The sequence below is a fragment of the Coregonus lavaretus genome (genome assembly GCF_964263955.1).
Source record: "Coregonus lavaretus genome assembly, chromosome: 13".
In the NCBI taxonomy this organism is placed as follows: Eukaryota; Metazoa; Chordata; class Actinopteri; order Salmoniformes; family Salmonidae; genus Coregonus; species Coregonus lavaretus.
Window position 1 is genome coordinate 41641505 of NC_140000.1, and position 19068 is coordinate 41660572.

The 19068-nt window shown below is 45.4% G+C and overlaps 1 protein-coding gene across 1 annotated transcript in view; it reads left to right on the forward strand.

Moving 5' to 3' along the window:
* Positions 1-19068, forward strand: part of LOC311140391 (protein O-mannosyl-transferase TMTC1-like) — a 73660-nt gene that overhangs the window by 37275 nt on the left and 17317 nt on the right. The window contains exons 5-8 of the mRNA XM_084175425.1: positions 712-793; positions 1084-1187; positions 7421-7610; positions 13079-13200. Of these exons, the coding sequence (XP_084031551.1) occupies positions 712-793; positions 1084-1187; positions 7421-7610; positions 13079-13200 (498 nt within the window). The remainder of the gene's footprint in view (positions 1-711; positions 794-1083; positions 1188-7420; positions 7611-13078; positions 13201-19068) is intronic.

A 19068-nucleotide genomic window follows, 5' to 3' on the forward strand; every position in this document is an offset into this window, starting at 1 on the left:
TGGTGGAGGATTACTATAGGTCAGTTCTCTGACCCAAATACTATAGGTCAGTTCTCTGACCCAAATACTATAGGTCAGTTCTCTGACCCAAATACTATAGGTCAGTTCTCTGACCCAAATACTATAGGTCAGTTTTCTGACCCAAATACTATAGGTCAGTTTTCTGACCCAAATACTATAGGTCAGTTCTCTGACCCAAATACTATAGGTCAGTTCTCTGACCCAAATACTATAGGTCAGTTCTCTGACCCAAATACTATAGGTCAGTTCTCTGACCCAAATACTATAGGTCAGTTCTCTGACCCAAATACTATAGGTCAGTTCTCTGACCCAAATACTATAGGTCAGTTTTCTGACCCAAATACAATAGGTCAGTTTTCTGACCCAAATACAATAGGTCAGTTTTCTGACCCAAATACTATAGGTCAGTTCTCTGACCCAAATACTATAGGTCAGTTCTCTGAGCCAAATACTATAGGTCAGTTTTCTGACCCAAATACTATAGGTCAGTTTTCTGACCCAAATACTATAGGTCAGTTCTCTGACCCAAATACTATAGGTCAGTTCTCTGACCCAAATACTATAGGTCATTTCTCTGACCCAAATACTATAGGTCAGTTTTCTGACCCAAATACTATAGGTCAGTTTTCTGACCCAAATACTATAGGTCAGTTTTCTGACCTTTCATCTCTCTGTGTTGTTGTGTTCCAGGCACCTCTCCAGCTCCAAGATGAAGGATCTTCTCAGAATGTCTGTCCCCTTCCTCAAACGAGCCTGTGCTGTCTCTCTCTATGTGAGTATCAACCACAACCATGCAACTAAGACTATGTCTATATCTCAGTACGCATCTTTGTGGTATAGTAATCATGCTGAATGTGTAGGTTCAAGCACAAGTTTGATGTTATGTTCGGTACAGTTAACATGACATAAGTTGAATGTGTATGTTAAAGCACTGGTTTGATGTTACGTTTTGGTACATTTCACTGTTAAGTTTGTATTTGTAAATGTAGGTCTAGTTTTGGGTGTGAATGTAATCTGCTGCTTTAATAGTATCGTCCTGCGGTTCACTCCTCCCTCCTGTAGGTGGCGGTCATCATGTCCTTCAGGTTGTGGCTGATGGGCGGCTCCATGCCTCTCTTCTCTGAGCAGGACAACCCAGCCTCCTTCTCTCCTCACCTGCTCACCAGGTTATTCTTAGCCCTAACACAGACACGTTAAATCCATTTCAGTGCTAAAACGCTAAGATACTGTATTCAGTCATATTCAGTCTTATTTCCTGCTGCTCTGCTACATGTAACCACCATATTAAAAGTTGTATAAAAGAGTATGAACATAAATAGACTCACAAATAGACCCAAACATCAGCCTCTCTCCCTGGGTCTGCCTCCTACCCACTTCCCCAGCTTCACGGCCTACCCCAGGGCTGTAGGCCTCAGAGTGCGCAAGCCATAGTGCTCTGGTCCCTATCTGCAGTGGCAGACACTGTAGCTGTCATTAGCTCTTGCAAGGCCACCTGGGAAATGTAATCCTAAAGTCTTCATACCCTACATCCAATCCTTCTTTCCCTCCTTCCCTTCTTTCTTCCTGGCATTGTTTCAAGGATGCTCTTGTCATTGAGAAAGGAGAATGTCAGTCTTAGTGTTAAAAACCTTTCCATTCAGCCAGCTATCTATTTGCTGTCTATCTATCCATCAGTCAGTGTCCTCCATTATGTTTTAATGAAGAGATGCATCTCCTAGTGAATACTGAGGATTAAGACTAACCTTGAAGATTGTGTTTGTCCTTTTGATACTGAGAATCAGTCAGATATGGATATGTGTGTATGAGAAGTGTGTGTCATCCTTGCTGCGTGTGTGTGTGTGTGTGTGTGTGAAGAGTGTGTATCGTCCTTGGTGTGTGTGGTCTGTGTTTATCCATTCCCCCTCCATCTGTGGTGATGCAGTAGTGATTATCCATCATGTCAGCGGTTCTCTGCCAATCCATTTAGAATTCATCACAGCAGCCTCCCTTCTGTCATTAATCTCCCTGTGTGTGTGTGTGGGAGTAAGAGTGTGTGTGTGTGTGTGTGTGTGTGTGTGAGGTTGTGTGTCTGTCTGTCTGTCTGTCTGTCTGTGTGTGTAGGTGCTTGAGTGATTTATTTGAATAAACAAGCGGACTGCAGTTACAGCTTCATATTACAGATTTATCAACCGCGGGTGACTGCGGAAGTAGCTGTGTGTTTGTGTGCGAGTGTGTGTGTGTAGGTGCTTAAGTGATTTATTTGAATAAAGATGCGGACTACAGTCACAGCTTCATATTACAGATTTATCAACCATGGGTCACTGGAGAAGTAGCTGTTTACTATATGAATTATATGCAACAGTCTAGCCCAGCCTGGTTAATGGCACCTTTGTGTGTGTGTGTGCGTGCGTGCTTTGGAGTTTTTATCTTCAACTAACCATGTTGCAGACCAGTGACATTTCTGTTGATTTAGCATTTGCTATTCCTCTCTCGTTTCTCATAAAGGTCAGGTGTGTTTGTGTGTGATTGTCTAGTTGTGTGTGTGATTGTCTAGTTGTGTGTGTGATTGTCTAGTTGTGTGTGTGTGTGTGATTGTCTAGTTGAGTGTGTGCATCAAATTCAATGCTGAAAGCTTTTTGAGAATGTTGAGTGTCGTACTGCAACTCACATTCTAATCCATTAAACATCAAGTGCCATTGTCTGTGATTGCCTGTTTCTGTGTGTGCATGTATTTACCTGTGTGTGTGTTTGCCCATGAGCATGCCTGTGTGTGTGACTGTGTGTGAGGGTGTGTGTGTGAGTGTATTTCAAGGTATTTGTCTATCTGGTGTGTCAGTGTCCTCTGTGTGGTGTGGAGTGCTCTCCTCACATCATGGCTGTGTGAGCCTGTAAGGCTGTGAAGCTAAGTGGTTTGACACCTGAATTCAGGACTCTTGATCAGGGAGAACATGCCGGAACACAGGAGACAGAGGAGACACAGCTACAGCCCTCAAACCTCCCATCACAAACCTGTCAGCAACTGCTATTCATTTTCTCAATTATTCTTTCTCTTTCTCTCTGTCTCGATGTCTCTCTCTTTCGATGGCTGTTTCTCTCACTTTCTCTCTCTCTCTCTTTCTTGATTACGCTGCCTGTTGCTTCAATATATCCACATAATCTTCCTTCCTCATGATGCCATCTATTTTGTGAAGTGCACCAGTCCCTCCTGCAGCAAAGCACCCCCACAGCATGATGCTGCCAACACCCGTGCTTCACGGCTGGGATGGTGTTCTTCGGCTTGCAAGCGTTCCCCTTTTTCCTCCAAACATAACGATGGTCATTATGGCCAAACAGTTATATTTTTGTTTCATCAGACCAGAGGACATTTCTCCAAAAAGTACGATCTCTGTCCCCATGTGCAGTTGCAAACCGTAGTCTGTCTTTTTTATGGCGGTTTTGGAGCAGTGGCTTCTTCCTTGCTGAGCGGCCTTTCAGGTTATGTCGATATAGGACTCGTTTTACTGTGGATATAGATAATTTTGTACCTGTTTCCTCCAGCATCTTCACAAGGTCCTTTGCTGTTGTTCTGGGATTGATTTGCACTTTTCGCACCAAAGTACATTCATCTCTAGGAGACAGAGCGTGTCTCCTTCCTGAGCGGTATGACGGCTGCATGGTCCCATGGTGTTTATACTTGCGTACTAGTGTTTGTACAGATGAACGTGGTACTTTCAGGCGTTTTGAAATTGCTCCCAAGGATGAACCAGACTTGTGGAGGTCTACAAATTTTTTTCTTGGCTGATTTCTTTTGATTTTCCCATGTCAAGCAAAGAGGCCCTGCGTTTGAAGGTAGGCCTTGAAATACATCCACAGGTACACCTCCAATTGACTCAAATGATGTCAATTAGCCTATCAGAAGCTTCTAAATCATTTTCTGGAATTTTCCAAAGCTGTTTAAAGGCACAGGCAACTTAGTGTATGTAAACTTGTGACTCACTGGAATTGTGATACAGTGAATTATAAGTGAAATAATCTGTAAAGAATTGTTGCAAAAATTACTTGTGTCATGCACAAAGTAGATGTCCTAACCGACTTGCCAAAACTATAGTTTGTTAACAAGAAATTTGCGGAGTGGTTGAAAAACAAGTTTTAATGACTCCAACCTAAGTGTATGTAAACTTCCGACTTACGTCCCGTTCCTGTCTGATCATGACAGTTGGTGAGCTTACTCCTCCATGTTAAACTCTCTGGCTCTGTCTGTCGCCAAGTCTGGGGGAGTGTGTGTGTGCGATCCTTTGTGTCTGTCTGTCTGTCTGTCTGTCTGTCTGTGTCTATCTGTATGTCTTTCTCTCCAATAGCCAGCCTGACTGGATGTGATGAGGTGATTTCGAAGGAGTCAGACGCAGGAGGGTAAATCACAGAATAACAGGATTTATTCTGAAACACAGAGTTACGCAGTAATGCGTCAAAACACTCCAATGCGCAAAACAGGCGCACTGGAAAATACAAGGCACACAGGGAATTTTCCCGGTGATACAAAATACACGGAGCTCCACCGAGCTTCTCTATCCTCCACAATAAACAATCACACACAAAGACAAGGGGGCAGAGGGAACACTTATACAGGTACTGATGAGGGGATATGAACCAGGTGTGTGTAATAAACGAGACAAAACAAATGGAATGATGAGATGAGGAGCGGCAGTGGCTAGAAGGCCGGTGACGACGAACGCCGAAGCCTGCCCGAACAAGGAGAGGAGGCAGCTTCGGAGGAAGTCGTGACACTGAATGGCAAAAACAGAAAGAGATGGTTGATATTCTGTACATCCATTGCACATATCTAGCCACCTATTCAACAGGGATTTCTCCTCAATCTATTATAGCACTAGGTTAGGTGAAGCTGTCAATAGATCACTTCATGCCGTCCCCCGGCTTTAATGTTCCTCCATAAATCGATGATATACCAGCAGTTCATATTCACTCTGCATCCCCTCTCAAATCAACAGGCAATCTGAACCCGCCTGTCCAAATCAATGGAGAATTGAGTTTCCCCCCTCTATTCTATGGAAAGCTTGTTTCGCTGCAGAGAGAGAATCAATGTGTAATCTATGCATATCTCTGAAGCTGCTGCTATTCTGAGTGGGAGGAGAATACTGATAGGGTATCACAGTGGGATATCACAGTGTTCTCATGTGCTCATGCACTTCTGACCAGAGATAGGGCTGGGCGCCATTTGGATGCAGAAACACACACACACGCTAATTATTTCTAGCATCGCCCTACTGTGTGTGTGTGCATGGGGGGGCGTGTGTGTGTTTCTGCCCATGAGTGTTTGTGTGGGTGTTAGGATTCATTTTCTTCAGTGCACTGAAGCACACAAATATGCCTTTTCCCGTTTGCAGTCTTGTCTAATTAAAGTTTCATTTCACTTCAAGTCATATCGACTATGTGTCCATTTGAAGAGTTTTGTCCTACAGTACACCATCCCAAATACCGAACTCGCTAACTCATCTCCAATCATAGCTTCAGCTACAGAGCAGTTCGTACAGAACCATTCCTTACAGCTCTGTGTTTGTTGTTCCAGTTAGTCATTGAGTAGAGAAACGGCCACCCACTCAGACTGGAGCTAAAGCCTTTCCATTTCTATTAGAGAAACCAGCGGTTATCTGTTGTAAAAGATAAGGGACTGTAATGGAGAGTCATTTAGTGATTTGACAGAGCTGGCTAATGGTGTTTGTTAGTGTGTGTGCGTGTGTCCGTGCGTGTGTCCGTGCGTGTGCGCATGATTATACATGCGTGCATTTGTGTCCTCTATTGCTTCCCGCTGAGCTTGCCTGTGTGTGTGACTGTATTTATGTGTGTGTGTGAGTGTATTTCAAGGTATTTGTCTATCAGGTGTGTCAGTGTCCTCTGCGCTGAGTGGTGTGGAGTGCTCTCCTCACATCATGGCTGTGTGAGCCTGTAAGGCTGTTAGCTGGGTGATTTGACACCTGAATTCAGGACTCTTGATCAGGGAGAACATGCCGGAACACAGGACAGAGGAGACACCCTCAAACCTCCCATCACAAACCTGTCAGCAACTGCTATTCATTTTCTCAATTATTCTTTCTCTCTGTCTCGATGTCTTTCTCTCTCTCCGCTCTCCCTCTTTCTTGATGGCTCTCTCGCAAGAGCTGTTTCTCTCTCTCTCTGTCACTCTCTGTTTCTTGATTACTCTCCCTCTCTCTCTTTCACTCCCTCTCTCTCATTTTCTTTCTCTATTTCTCATCAATGCTTCACTTTCCTCTCTCCCTTTACGCCTCCCTCACTCCCTCCCTGCCCTGTCTTTTCCTTTCTGGTAGGAAATGCTGTGCATGTTGTGCTTAGTGGGGATAGAGGGGGTTGTGGGTAGTGGGGGAATTTAATCTATGTGTGTGAGCATGTGTGCGTGTGTGTGTGTGTGTGTGTTTCTGCACGTAAGCGTTTGTGTGGGTGTCAGGATTCATTTTTATCAATGCACTGAAGCACAAAAATATGCCCTTAACCATTCACATTTTTGTCTAATCAAAGTTTCATTTCACATCGACTATGCGTCCATTTGAAGAGTTTAGTCTTACAGTACACCACCCCAAATACTTAACTCACTAACTCATCTCCAATCATAGCTTCAGCTACAGAGCAGTTCGTACAGAACCATTCCTTACAGCTCTGTGTTTGTTGTTCCAGTTAGTCCTTGAGAGACGGCCACCCACTCAGACTGGAGCTAAAGCCTTTCCATTTCTATTAGAGGAACCAGCTTATCTGTTCTAAAGGATAAAGGACAGTCATTGACAGTAATGGAGAGTCATTTAATGATTCAGCAGAGTGTGTGTGTGTCTGTGTCCTCTATCGCTTCCCGCTCCCCTCTCTCTGTTTTCTTTCATTATTCGTTCTCCTCTCTCAGCCACCAATCCATTCACTTTGCTCTCCTCCCCCGCTCCTCCCATCTCCTCCCTCTCTTCTCTCTCTCCTGCTCAGTCAAGCAGACTCCTCTTTCCTCTCTTTCAGTCCTTGGCCATGTAATGGTCTCAGATAGCTCCCCCAGTGTGACAGAATCAATTGCACAGCCACTCGGACGCAGGCCAAGCCAGCATCCCAAATGGCACCCTATGCCCTTTATAGTGCAGTACTTTTGACCAGGGCCCATAGAGCTCTGATCAAAAGTAGTGCACTAGAGGCAATAGGGTGCCATTTGGGATACAGTCCATATCCATACTCACAGAGGGCATGATGACCAACAGAACAGGAACTGGATGTTCTTTCATGGCTGTTTGCAGTAAACAACATAGAGTGTGATTGAATACAGTGTGATTCAACTTCCTGTAAATGTAATGTAAGAATGTGACCAATAGTTAACATTTGAACCCTCTCTCTCCTTCTATCTGTCTCTTTTCTTTCTTCTTCTCTTGTCTTCTCCCTCTAGGTTCCTGACCTACTGTTACCTGTTGGCGTTCAACGCGTGGCTGCTGCTGTCTCCCGTGGTGCTGTGTTATGACTGGCAGGTGGGCAGTATACCCCTGGTGGAGTCACTGTGGGACATACGCAACGTCGCCGCCCTGCTGCTGGGAGTGGTCATGGTCGCCCTGTGTCTGCACTGTGTCATGTCGTTACAGGTGAGATGGACATGGAGATTAGGTGGAATGTTAGCATATACATACACCCCCGCCCCCCTCCTTTTGCCCCCAAAACAGCCTCAATTCATTGGGGCATGGACTCTACAAGTTGTTGAAAGCGTTCCACAGGGATTCTGTCCCATGTTGACTCCAATGCTTCCCACAGTTGTGTCAAGTTGGCTGGATGTCCTTTGGGTGGTGGACCATTCTTGATACACACGGAAAACTGTTGTGTCAAGTGTGAAAAACTTTGCAGCGTTGCAGTTCTTGACACAAACCGGTGCGCCTGGCACCTACTACCATACCCCATTCAAAGGCACTTAAATATTTTGTCTTGCCCATTCACCCTCTGAATGGCACACATACACAATCCATGTCTCAATTGTCTCTAGGCTTAAAAACCCTAATTTAACCTGTCTCCTCCCCTTCATCTACACTGATTTGAAGTGGATTTAACAAGTGACATCAATAAGGGATCATAGCTTTCACCTGGATTCACCTGGGCAAGTGTTCTTAATGTTTTGTACACTCACTGTATTGCTTATATCTGTCTAGTATTTTGCTGTCTACATTAGAGGCTAGAGGTTTCTGAACTAGGCCTGGTTTTACACACTGCTATGAAAACTCTCACCTTCTAATCAAGTTGATCAAACTCTCACACATGATTTGCCCAACCCACACCATGAACATACAGTACACACTTTCTCTGCGTTGCCATGGTGACAGGCAGTGTTTAGAGAAGGATACTTATTATATGTGAAAAGTGTGTGTACTAGGTGTGATCATGCCAGGTGGGTATTGGCTATGCTCACACATAACACCCTCGTCTTAGTGCATCCACACTCCCTTCTTCTCCCTCCCTCCTTCTCTCTCTGCACTGACATTAACTCAATCGAAAAGCCTTATTCAATCAAGCCTGCTTGTCAAAAGCATAATTCATCCTTTTTGAATAGACACTTAGTCTTTGGTCCCCACCCCACTCAGACAGAGGGAGAGATGTCTCTGCTGCTATTGTCAGCTGTCAACACTGAATGGCATTTGTGAAATTGATCTCTTTACCCTGCTTGTCCTTCCCATAGTTTGCGTCGGTATAATTGTTTTAAGCTGAAAGAATTGTGAAAGCTCTTGCTCTCTTCCTGTAGTTTGGTAGGTCACTTTTCTCAATATGCTGATCTTCTTGTAGAAGATGAAGTAAAACTGGGCGGCAGGTAGCCTTAGCAGTTAAGAGCGTTGGGCCAGCAACCGAAAGGTGGCTGGTTCGAATCCCCAAACCGACTAGATAAAAAAATCTAGCAATTAGGCACTTCACCCTAATTGCTCCTGTAAGTACTATTTCTCAATTCACTTTACCCTTAACATGGCCTCAACCCCAGTCATCCAGAACAGCCCACTCAAACAGAGTTCTGTGATCATGTGTGAGTGATGGGAACAGGAAGCGTATTGAAAGGGAGTCAGGTGCGTGTGCGTGCCAGAGCAAGATGAGGAAAGACAAATGCAAGTGAGGAAAAGCTAGATAGATGGAGTACGAAAGAGAGGGAGAGTAAAAGAGAGTGGAAAGAGCGTGAGCATGAAAACTTTTCCATTAGCAGGGAAGTGAGGTAATTAGATTAACATTTAATTGGCCAGCCCCTGCTGGGTGGGTACAAGATTACTGTAGGAGAAGCATCACTGACTCATACTCTACAATACAGGAATGGTTTTCTGCTGTCCACTAATCAGAAAGGGGTAAACTCATTAGGCTGGTTAGTGTCATTGGTTGTTAAGACAAGTTATCACTGCTTTGATGGTTTTATTTTGAGAGAGAGAGAGATGTAAAGTAATATGCAGTACAGGGTCATTCATCTTCTGATGAGAGGGGAGTCGTACAATGATGGAGGGTTCATATTACTAGAAATTCCATCTTTCTCACACCTGTTTCTTCCTTTACTGCTTTCTTTCTCTTTCTCTCCCTATTTCGATCTTCTCTTTTTCTCTCTTTCCCCCTTTCTCCCCTGTCTCTCTCCCCTGTCTCTCTCCCCTGTCTCTCTCCCCTTGTCTCTCTCCCCTGTCTCTCTCCCCTGTCTCTCTCCCCTGTCTCTCTCCCCTGTCTCTCTCCCCTGTCCCTCTCCCCTGTCTCTCTCCCCTGTCTCTCTCCCCTGTCTCTCTCCCCCTGTCTCTCTCCCCTCTCTCTCTCCCCCTGTCTCTCTCCCCCTGTCTCTCTCCCCCTGTCTCTCTCCCCCTGTCTCTCTCCCCCTGTCTCTCTCCCCTGTCTCTCTCCCCCTGTCTCTCTCCCCTGTCTCTCTCCCCTGTCTCTCTCCCCTGTCTCTCTCCCCCTGTCTCTCTCCCCCTGTCTCTCTCCCCCTGTCTTTCTCCCCCTGTCTTTCTCCCCCTGTCTCTCTCCCCTGTCTCTCTCCCCTGTCTCTCTCTCTGACATATCACTTTGCTCTGTCTGTTTTGCTGAGGTTTGCGTGCGGCTAGGTTATTGATAAATGATGAGTGTAATCGCTTTCTCACTTCCTCGCTCTCTGCCTCTCCCTTTGTCTCTCGCTCTCTCTCTCTCCCTCTTTCCCGCCACACTCCCAACCTGCTACAAAGGCCCCTGGGAGATGTCCCATAGCCCTTAACCTTGACCTAAGGAAGTGATTGAAGCATTTAAAGCCCGGTCTGTGGGCGCGTTCCAGGCCGGCTACATTGCAGTTTCCTGCTAGATCACACAACGACTGGATGAATGCAGCCCATGCTGCCATTGCTTGATGTGGGCATTGTGACTGCTATATACAGTAGTTTGTGTGCAACATGGTCAACCACTTCCATGGTCGGTCACTTCCTACTTATATCCCTGACCACTGACACGGGGGGGATTGAGTTCCCTTTTTTGTCGTTACATCATCAGCGAAGGCATACGGTATAGCAAACTCATGGAACCAACTGCTGCCTGAGAGGAACACGTACGTGAGATGGCAGGGAAAGCCTGAGAGGAACAAGTACGGGAGCGGGCAGGGAATGCCTGAGAAGAACAAGTACGTGAGAGGGCAGGGAAAGTCTGAGAGGAACAAGTACGTGAGATGGCAGGGAAAGCCTGAGAGGAACAAGTACGGGAGCGGGCAGGGAATGCCTGAGAGGAACAAGTACGTGAGAGGGCAGGGAAAGTCTGAGAGGAACAAGTACGGGAGCAGGCAGGGAATGCCTGAGAGGAACAAGTACGTGAGAGGGCAGGGAAAGTCTGAGAGGAACAAGTACGTGAGATGGCAGGGAAAGCCTGAGAAGAACAAGTACGTGAGAGGGCAGGGAAAGCCTGAGAGGAACAAGTACGTGAGCGGGCAGGGAATGCCTGAGAGGAACAAGTACGTGAGAGGGCAGGGAAAACCTGAGAGGAACAAGTACGTGAGAGGGCAGGGAAAACCTGAGAGGAATAAGTATGTGAGTGGGCAGGGAATGCCTGAGAGGAACAAGTATGTGAGAGGGCAGGGAAAGCCTGAGAGGAACAAGTATGTGAGAGGGCAGGGAAAGACAACTCCTTACAGTGTTTGTTGGTTAATTTGCTCTATTTACTGTTCGAAATGAAGGGTCGGATCCCATTATCTATCTGTCTGTCTGTCTGTCTGTCTGTCTGTCTGTGTGCGCGCGCGCGCGTGTACATGTACGCACGTGCATGTGTGTGTCCTAGCCATCTGTTTGCCTGGCAGGGCTGGTGAGTGTGTGTGTGGGCTGGGACATATGTCAGTGGGCCAGTTCTGAAGGGTTCTACTGGGAAGGACTAACGGATGTGATTCCAGAACCAGAGGGGACTGATCTGGGAGGGATGCCATGCTGCTGACCACCCAGAATAGTCCTCTGGAGCACTGGGCTATAGCACCGAATATTCCTCTATACCAGGGATGAGAGAAGAGGAGAAAGGAAAGGAGGGATGGTGGAAAGGGAAGAAAAGAGGAGAGGAGGGAAGAGAGAGGAGTAGAGTGAAATGGACAGGAAACTAGAGGACATTTGAAATGGAAAGGAAAGAGTTGACAAGAGAGTAGAGAACTGAGGAGATGAGTGGTAAAAGCTGGCGAAAAGAGATAGAGAGATTGACAGGGCGGAAGAGATGAACAGATGATAGGGAGCACGGATCAGGAGAGGAGGAGGAGGATGAAGGGAGCAAGGTTGTGTGCAAGGTTAAAGCAGCTGTATCACCGCCTGACAAATTGTGACAGACGTTGTACAGGCGCCCACTGCCGTCACCATGGTAACGGAGAAGCGGTTGAGCCCTTGCTCTCTTCTACACTTCTCAACTCAGCCAAGCAGAGTTAAGACATACAAGGAGGATAGAAAGAAGAAGAAGAAGAAGGTTAGATGACTGAGAGTGGAAGATAGAGAGAAAAGGAGCTGACAGAGAGGATGAGATAGGGCTGCAATGTATTTATTATTGATTCCTACAGTTCACCCAAGTGTGTTGCTCTAAATCGCAAATAAAATCATAAAAATTGCAGAGAGAGAGACTCTGACTGACTGACCAACCGACCGGACGTCCCCTGAGGGGGCTGTGTTGGAATGACATACAATCAACAACCCAACCTCCCCCATCCATTCACTAGTCCACTCCACTGCCTACTGTATGGGATCCCACTGCTTACACCAGCACGGTTGAATGGGAGAGAGGGGGAGAGTGTGTGTGCTTGTGTTAATTACTGTATGATCCTATCTATGGCATAATGTCTAGCCCCCGGTGTGTGTGTGTGTGTGTGTGCTTCAATGCGTGTGTGTCTGCCGTATGTGTGTATGTAGGTCTGTAGTTGACAAGTGTGTGATCCTATCTGTGTGTGGCATGCAGAGTGTGGCATGTAGAGTCTGTACCGCGGTGTTTAGGCGGTTGACAGGAGAATGAGGCATGGATTGGACCGGCAACTTAATCAAGACACCGCGACATTGTAACTGTAATTTAACGAGGGAATCAACGCCATTACTGAGGATATAGTCATTAGACCAATTAGCTTCTGTTTGTTATAATAACTACGTTGTTCAGATGTTCAGATTGGAAAAATACAGAGGGATTTTTTTAGACTTATTAAAAATGAATAGCTTAGATGCAGAGTTGATATAAAATGAATTAACTGTGTTTAATGATGTACTCAATCGGAGTCGGCTAGAATATTTCAGAGCATCAGTCAGATATGCTCAGTAATTGAGTGTGTTGAGTGCGAACGGCAGAAATGTGACATGTAAAATGAATGCCATTTCTATATTTCCACTGCTGTTTGAAATGGGCATGCTGGGCATGCTTAAATGCACATCATGTAGTCAAACACTGTACAGTATGTGTGCTACTGCAAACAAGATGAAGCCAACGGGCGAAATGATTAAATGTGGGAATTTTAGGCTCTGGTTTTCTTATGGATGTGCTAACCGCTCACACTTTCTCTCTCCCCCCATTGCTTTCTCTCCCTCTCTCTCTTTCCCTCCCCCCTCTCACTCTCCCTGCATCTCGCCCCCCTCTCTCTGTCTCTCTGTAGAGGTTGGAGAGTAGGGAGGTGTTGGTGGGGGTGTTGTTCCTAGTCTTTCCCTTCATCCCGGCCAGTAACGTCTTCTTCAGGGTGGGCTTCGTGGTGGCAGAGAGGGTCCTCTACATGCCAAGGTGGGTCGTGTGTGTGTTTGTGTGTTATTGTAGGTAATGTGTGTGTTGTGTGTTATTGTGTGTGTTGTGTGTTATTGTAGGTAATGTGTGTGTTTTCCCACCTCTAAACCGCTCTGGGTTTGGATGGTTTTTAATTAGATAGCTAGTGTAATTCTCCTGTGTGCAGTAGTGTGTAGACTAGCTTGGTTGCTCTTAATGCATTTGTGTGTGTGTGTGTGTGTGTGTGTGTGTGTGTGTGTGTGTGTGTGTGTGTTTTAGGACTGACCCCATTTAGTTGACTGGTCGATTGTTTGGTTGATAGGCTGTTGGTCAACCAAGTTTTTTTTAGTCGAGCAGTGGCAAATATATAAAAAATGTATGGCACACGAGACACCTGTCTGATTCACGCCTGTCTGAGTGGACTGATCCATTGCGGAGGCCGTGGGGGGTGGCACACCATTATCACCAGTAGGACATTTACCGTTAATTCCCATCATTTCTAATTACAATGTTTGTTATGGTAAGTTCTGTTAATTCATTCAATATATTATTATTACAGTCTTACCATTGTCATTGTAGGAGTGGACACGTTGTTTGCAGAGTGCACAACCTAGGTTACACTTGTGAGAAGAAAGTTTATTTCATTCCATTTACGCGCTCCTGTCAATCTTGAGTAAGGACACACACCTGATTACGCATAGAACTAGGCTACCTGGCCTGCGCGCAAATGTAGGCTTATAAATGTACCCTTTTGGGGATCTGATACTATTTCTGATTGTCTTAACTCACCATCACTGTGGAGCTTCTCAAAGTAACTTTTTCTTCGCCTCAAAACAGCAAGTAAACAAAGTCTTTTTTTACATCTATCGAGAATGACAATAGTTCCTCAACGTAGCCTATTTGAAAAATCTTTCCAGCTCTCTCCCTTTAGATATCCACTTGGCATGACAGGAAAGAAATATGCAATGCTCTCATCCAGTGGAAACGTCATAAAATAGGCCTACCTGATTACTTCTTATCCCTTGCGCAAATAGCCTACAGCTGTGTCTGTCCAGAGCTCACTGGTGCAGGAAACTCTGAGGGCCCAGAATATTTTATACAATGTTGCAAGTTTGCTAGCAGGAGCTGCTTCGGGCCAGGGCCAGACCAAATTAATAGTTGATACAATGTTTCAAGTTCCTTGCAGACAGGCCGTGCGTAGTCAATGTGATTTATAGGATATTTATTTTTATCAGGATATTTTCTACCTACGGGCTGCAATGTTTTTATTTGTTGGCTTTATGTAGGCTATTTTTACATAATGGCAATAGAATTTACTTTTAGATTTGTGTCATTTTCATTTAGCAAGAATTTTGATTACCCACATGACATTGATTTTGAGATATGAAGACTTCATTATAAATTAAATTAAACTGTTCCACGAAAATGTGCGTATGAAAATCATAACTGGCACGCAGATCAGTAGAAATGGTACGATAACTTGGAAAAGGTTGCCGACCGCTGGTGTAGCCTATTACCGGCAACTTCAGCAGCGTAACGGCTGCGAAGGCCAGAAACAGTGGGCAGCAGGGGGAGCAGCTTTTTTTCTCTGGTTAGGCTATATTGATCTCTGGCTCCCTCTTTAGTAATTTGTATGTCATCGTTTTTAATCGCAATGCTTAAAGCATCAGGCAAGCTCAGTAGCCTACATATAATTTAGTTGATTTTATTCAAACATAGGGTGTGCCTATAAAAATAGGGACAGCCCTAGTGTGTTTATGTGGGCGGGAGTTTACAAGAGTGTGTACGAGTGAGTGATTGAACATATGGAGAGAGCATCACACACACACACACACACACACACACACACAAGGTTATTGTCTTTATTTTCTGCTGTGCTTCACACTTCAGTCAAGGGCCTCTCTTGTACGTCCTTGTAGTGGATCTTATAAAGTGCTCTCTCTCTCCTCTCCTCTCTCTGCTCTCTCCATCAGTCTGTTCTCTCCCGCTGCCTTGCATCACTCTAAGGGCTCTTCCTCCTTCAGTGCATTCAAGGGCTTCCCAGATAATATTTATCTATTTATTTTTCCTGATGCTGGTATCTTATAAGAAAATCATATTCTGTTTGTCTGTCAATGCTCTCTCTCTCTCTTCTTCTCCTTCTCTCTCACTCTCTCTACTTTCCATTTTCCATTTCCCTTTCACACGGCCTACCCCCATCTCTCTGCTAATCCGGTCCCTGTGTGTGTATATGTGTGTCTGTGTGGGTCTGTGTGTGTGCATGCGTGCTTGTTAGCGTGCGTGTGTGTGTGTGTGTGTGTGTGTGTGTGTGTGTGTGTGTGTGTGTGTGTGTGTGTGTGTAAAAGTATCCTGAAAATTACTCCATGGCCGTAGGGGCCTGGAGCCCTGATCAGGCTCAGATGGGCCCTTCGGGGCCTCTGCCCTTTAAACACATGCGTATGCACATGCATGCATGCACGCACACACACACACACACACACACACAGACACACACATTCACTCCTGCAGGTTGAGAGTTTAGAGTGTATAGCCTGGAGGAAGCCTTGGGGAGCAGAGCTGTGTAAAATCCGCTCACTTCATCTCTCTCCACTCACTTAACCTCCTGCATGTATAATGACAGAATAAAGTGTCAACAGACGCTTCTCAAATATGTATATGATCTGCCTCAACGTATTTCCCAGTGCTGTGATAGGAGGACTAAGGGAATGAAACTGCTACTGTACTGTGGGAGAGTTGATCAAACAGAAAACATGCAACTGTTTTCCAATGTGTATGTGTTGTATCATTTCATGCAGGTATATGTACTGTACAGTACAGTATATGTCTGTTATTACAGCCTCAGTGTACTAACCAGCACAGTGGGATACTTGTCAACGAGGCAGAGGGCATGCTGGGATTGATTTAAAGTGAAGGGAACATGAGACGGTGCTAAAGAGAGATCCCTCATCTCTGCCTCGTTGACAAGTATGCCACTTGTATTACCTGTTAGGCTAATAACTAAATGTAGTCTAGACACATGGCTGTGCACAGGGTTTTTACTTACATCTAAATATAGTTTTAGGGAGGTTTATGCTCATACAATAGGTTTTTTCCTGCTATATATCCCCATTTAACCTCCTCCTACCCCCTTCCTTCCTTTTCCACTCAAATTCTTCTAATTCCCCCTCCCTCCATCCCTCGCTCGCTCCCTCGCCTCCTCCCTCTCTCCATCCCTCTAACTATTAATTCTGCTAATCTTTCCTTGCTCGGGTCTACAGGGGACTTATACTCCCTGAGTCATCTGCGTAGCTGAGCGCAGGATTAGTAGTGATTTCCATGCAGACAGGTTCCCCTTCCCAGGCTTTAATATCGCCCACGCACTGCTCGACACTCGGCCGCTAAATGAATTCCACCCCAGCCTAAGGTATTAGAGATACATCGCTAACCCGCTGCAAATGCAAAAGGCTACTGAGATTGTGTGTGAGACAGAGAGAAATTGCAATTATGTGAGCTTGCATTTGAGTGTGTGTGTTTGCGTGAGAGAGAGGTGTGTGATTGCAATTGTGATTGTGGCTAGAAAGACATAATGTGGATAGGTGTGGGTCTATGAGAATGTATTGGAAGAGATTGGAATCTTGTGTAATAGCACATTTCCACTAACCTTTTTCACTTTGCCGCGCCTGCAGAGAAAAGCTTTGTGTTTGCTTTTCAAATAAACATTTGCCAGGTTCTCAGTTAGCATTCTGTGTGTTGTTAATTGATTTTCTCCGATGCTGTATACCTTCCTTTTGTCTGGCTTTCTGACGAACGCGCTAGCCGAACTTTTTAACGAGGTCCCAAGCGTACTAAGGCGTCTCCGGGGAAACGGAGTTCCGCTCCGTGTGTTTTTTTGAGAGCCTTCCGCTGCCTGCAATCACACAACCTTTTTACTGCACAACAGAGCAAGAGAGAATGCTGGAACGTTATCATGGCAGGCAGGCTTGGTGTGTGTGTGTGTGTATCTGGCAGGGTTATACAACTGACAGAGGCGCAGGCGTTTCAGCTGAATCCAGTGGCGGTGCTTTTCAGAGAGAGGAGAATTAGCGCAGGGTAATCTCATTCATGGTAATGCTGATTCACTCAGTTTACGGTCTGCTGTCTGAGATCACCGTCACAGTGCCTGCTCACACACACACACACACCGTTAAACACTGTGTCATTCTGAGACTGCACTTCTCTCATATGTCACACGCTTTGTTTCACACAGGCCTTAAGACTTATTATGCATGTGCACGCATACCACACCACACACACACACACACACACACACACACAGTACCCAGATGGGAGTTGTGCAGTGTGTGTGTGCCTGCATGCAAGCGTGTGTGTGTTTGTGTGCGTATGCGTGTTTTATGTGTGTGTGTGTGCCCACCCCCCTGTGTATTATCAACCAGACCCCATGTAGTTTTCTGCTTCGTGAATTCCAGCGTGTGATGTCGAGGTCGCATCCCCACTTAGGCTGGCATTCATCCCTGTCTGCCCACCCAGGGCTCTGATTGGTGGGTTGGGCCGCGCCGTGCGCCAGGACAAATATTAGCACTGGCTAGGCCGTTAGCTCTGACAGCAGAATGTCTAGAGTATGAGTGATGGCTGCCGGGACTGTCTGGGTGCTCTCTCTCTCTCTCTCTCTCTCTCGTTCGTTCGTTCGTTCGTTCGTTCGTTCGTTCGTTCTTTCTTTCTTTCTTTCTTTCTTTCTTTCTTTCTTTCTTTCTTTCTTTCTTTCTTTCTTTCTTTCTTTCTTTCTTTCTTTCTTTCTTTCTTTCTTTCTTTCTTTCTTTCTTTCTTTCTTTCTTTCTTTCTTTCTTTCTTTCTTTCTTTCTTTCTTTCTTTCTTTCTTTCTTTCTTTCTTTCTTTCTTTCTTTCTTTCTTTCTTTCTTTCTTTCTTTCTTTCTTTCTTTCTTTCTTTCTTTCTTTCTTTCTTTCTTTCTTTCTTTCTTTCTTTCTTTCTTTCTTTCTTTCTTTCTTTCTTTCTTTCTTTCTTTCTCTCCCCCCCCCCCCCCCCCTCCGTCTGTCTATCATCGTCTCATTCTATCACACCTGTATTTTTAACACTATATTTTCTGCCTCCTTTCTGTTTTCAACCTGTTCTCACATTCTGTCTCTCTCTCTAAAGCTGATTTTCCTCAGTGTTACTTTCTCAGAAAATCTCCTGCTTTCATTTTGTCCACCCACTCTCCTTCCTTCTGTCTGGGTTTGTAGTGGAAACTGTGCAATGGTGTGGAAGGAATGAGAGAGCCCTGTTTGCCCTGTGCTAACACACACACACACACACACACACAGGGGTGTGAGATAGCGTTGGTGTGGGAGATGGGGTTTGTTCAGTCTTAAGTGTGTGTGTGTGTTTGGGGAGGTAGGGTATTGTAAGAGATCTAGGAAGGAAGCAGCCAAATGTTATATTTCCTGTGGAAAAACTGGGTACTGGGGGATTGGAGAGGGGGGATTCTTGGATAGACTTCTAGGACTTCTTGAACTCAGCCTATTCTGGATAACTGAAAAGCACTTCATTTTCTTGGGTGTGTGTACATGCACATTGTTGTGTTTGTGTGACAACTGGCTGGCCTGCTTTTCTGTGTGTGTGTGTGTGCACGTTCATTGGTGTGTGCATGCATCATGTGTGTGTGTATGCCGTGCTGTTAAAGCCATCAGACTCCTCCCACTAAGGGAGCGGCTCATCACGCTATGTTTACCTCTCCACGGCGACCAGAGACGTCTTAACCATAAACAGGAAGTGTATGAGCGGCCAATGAGAGCTTCCTGTTCTAGAGAGGGGCTACTACGTGTGGTTTTCTTATTGAATCATGATCAGGGAAAACACTAGAGAAACACATTGGTCTCAGAGTAGTGAATGTCTTAGAGAGTAGGATAGAAAGT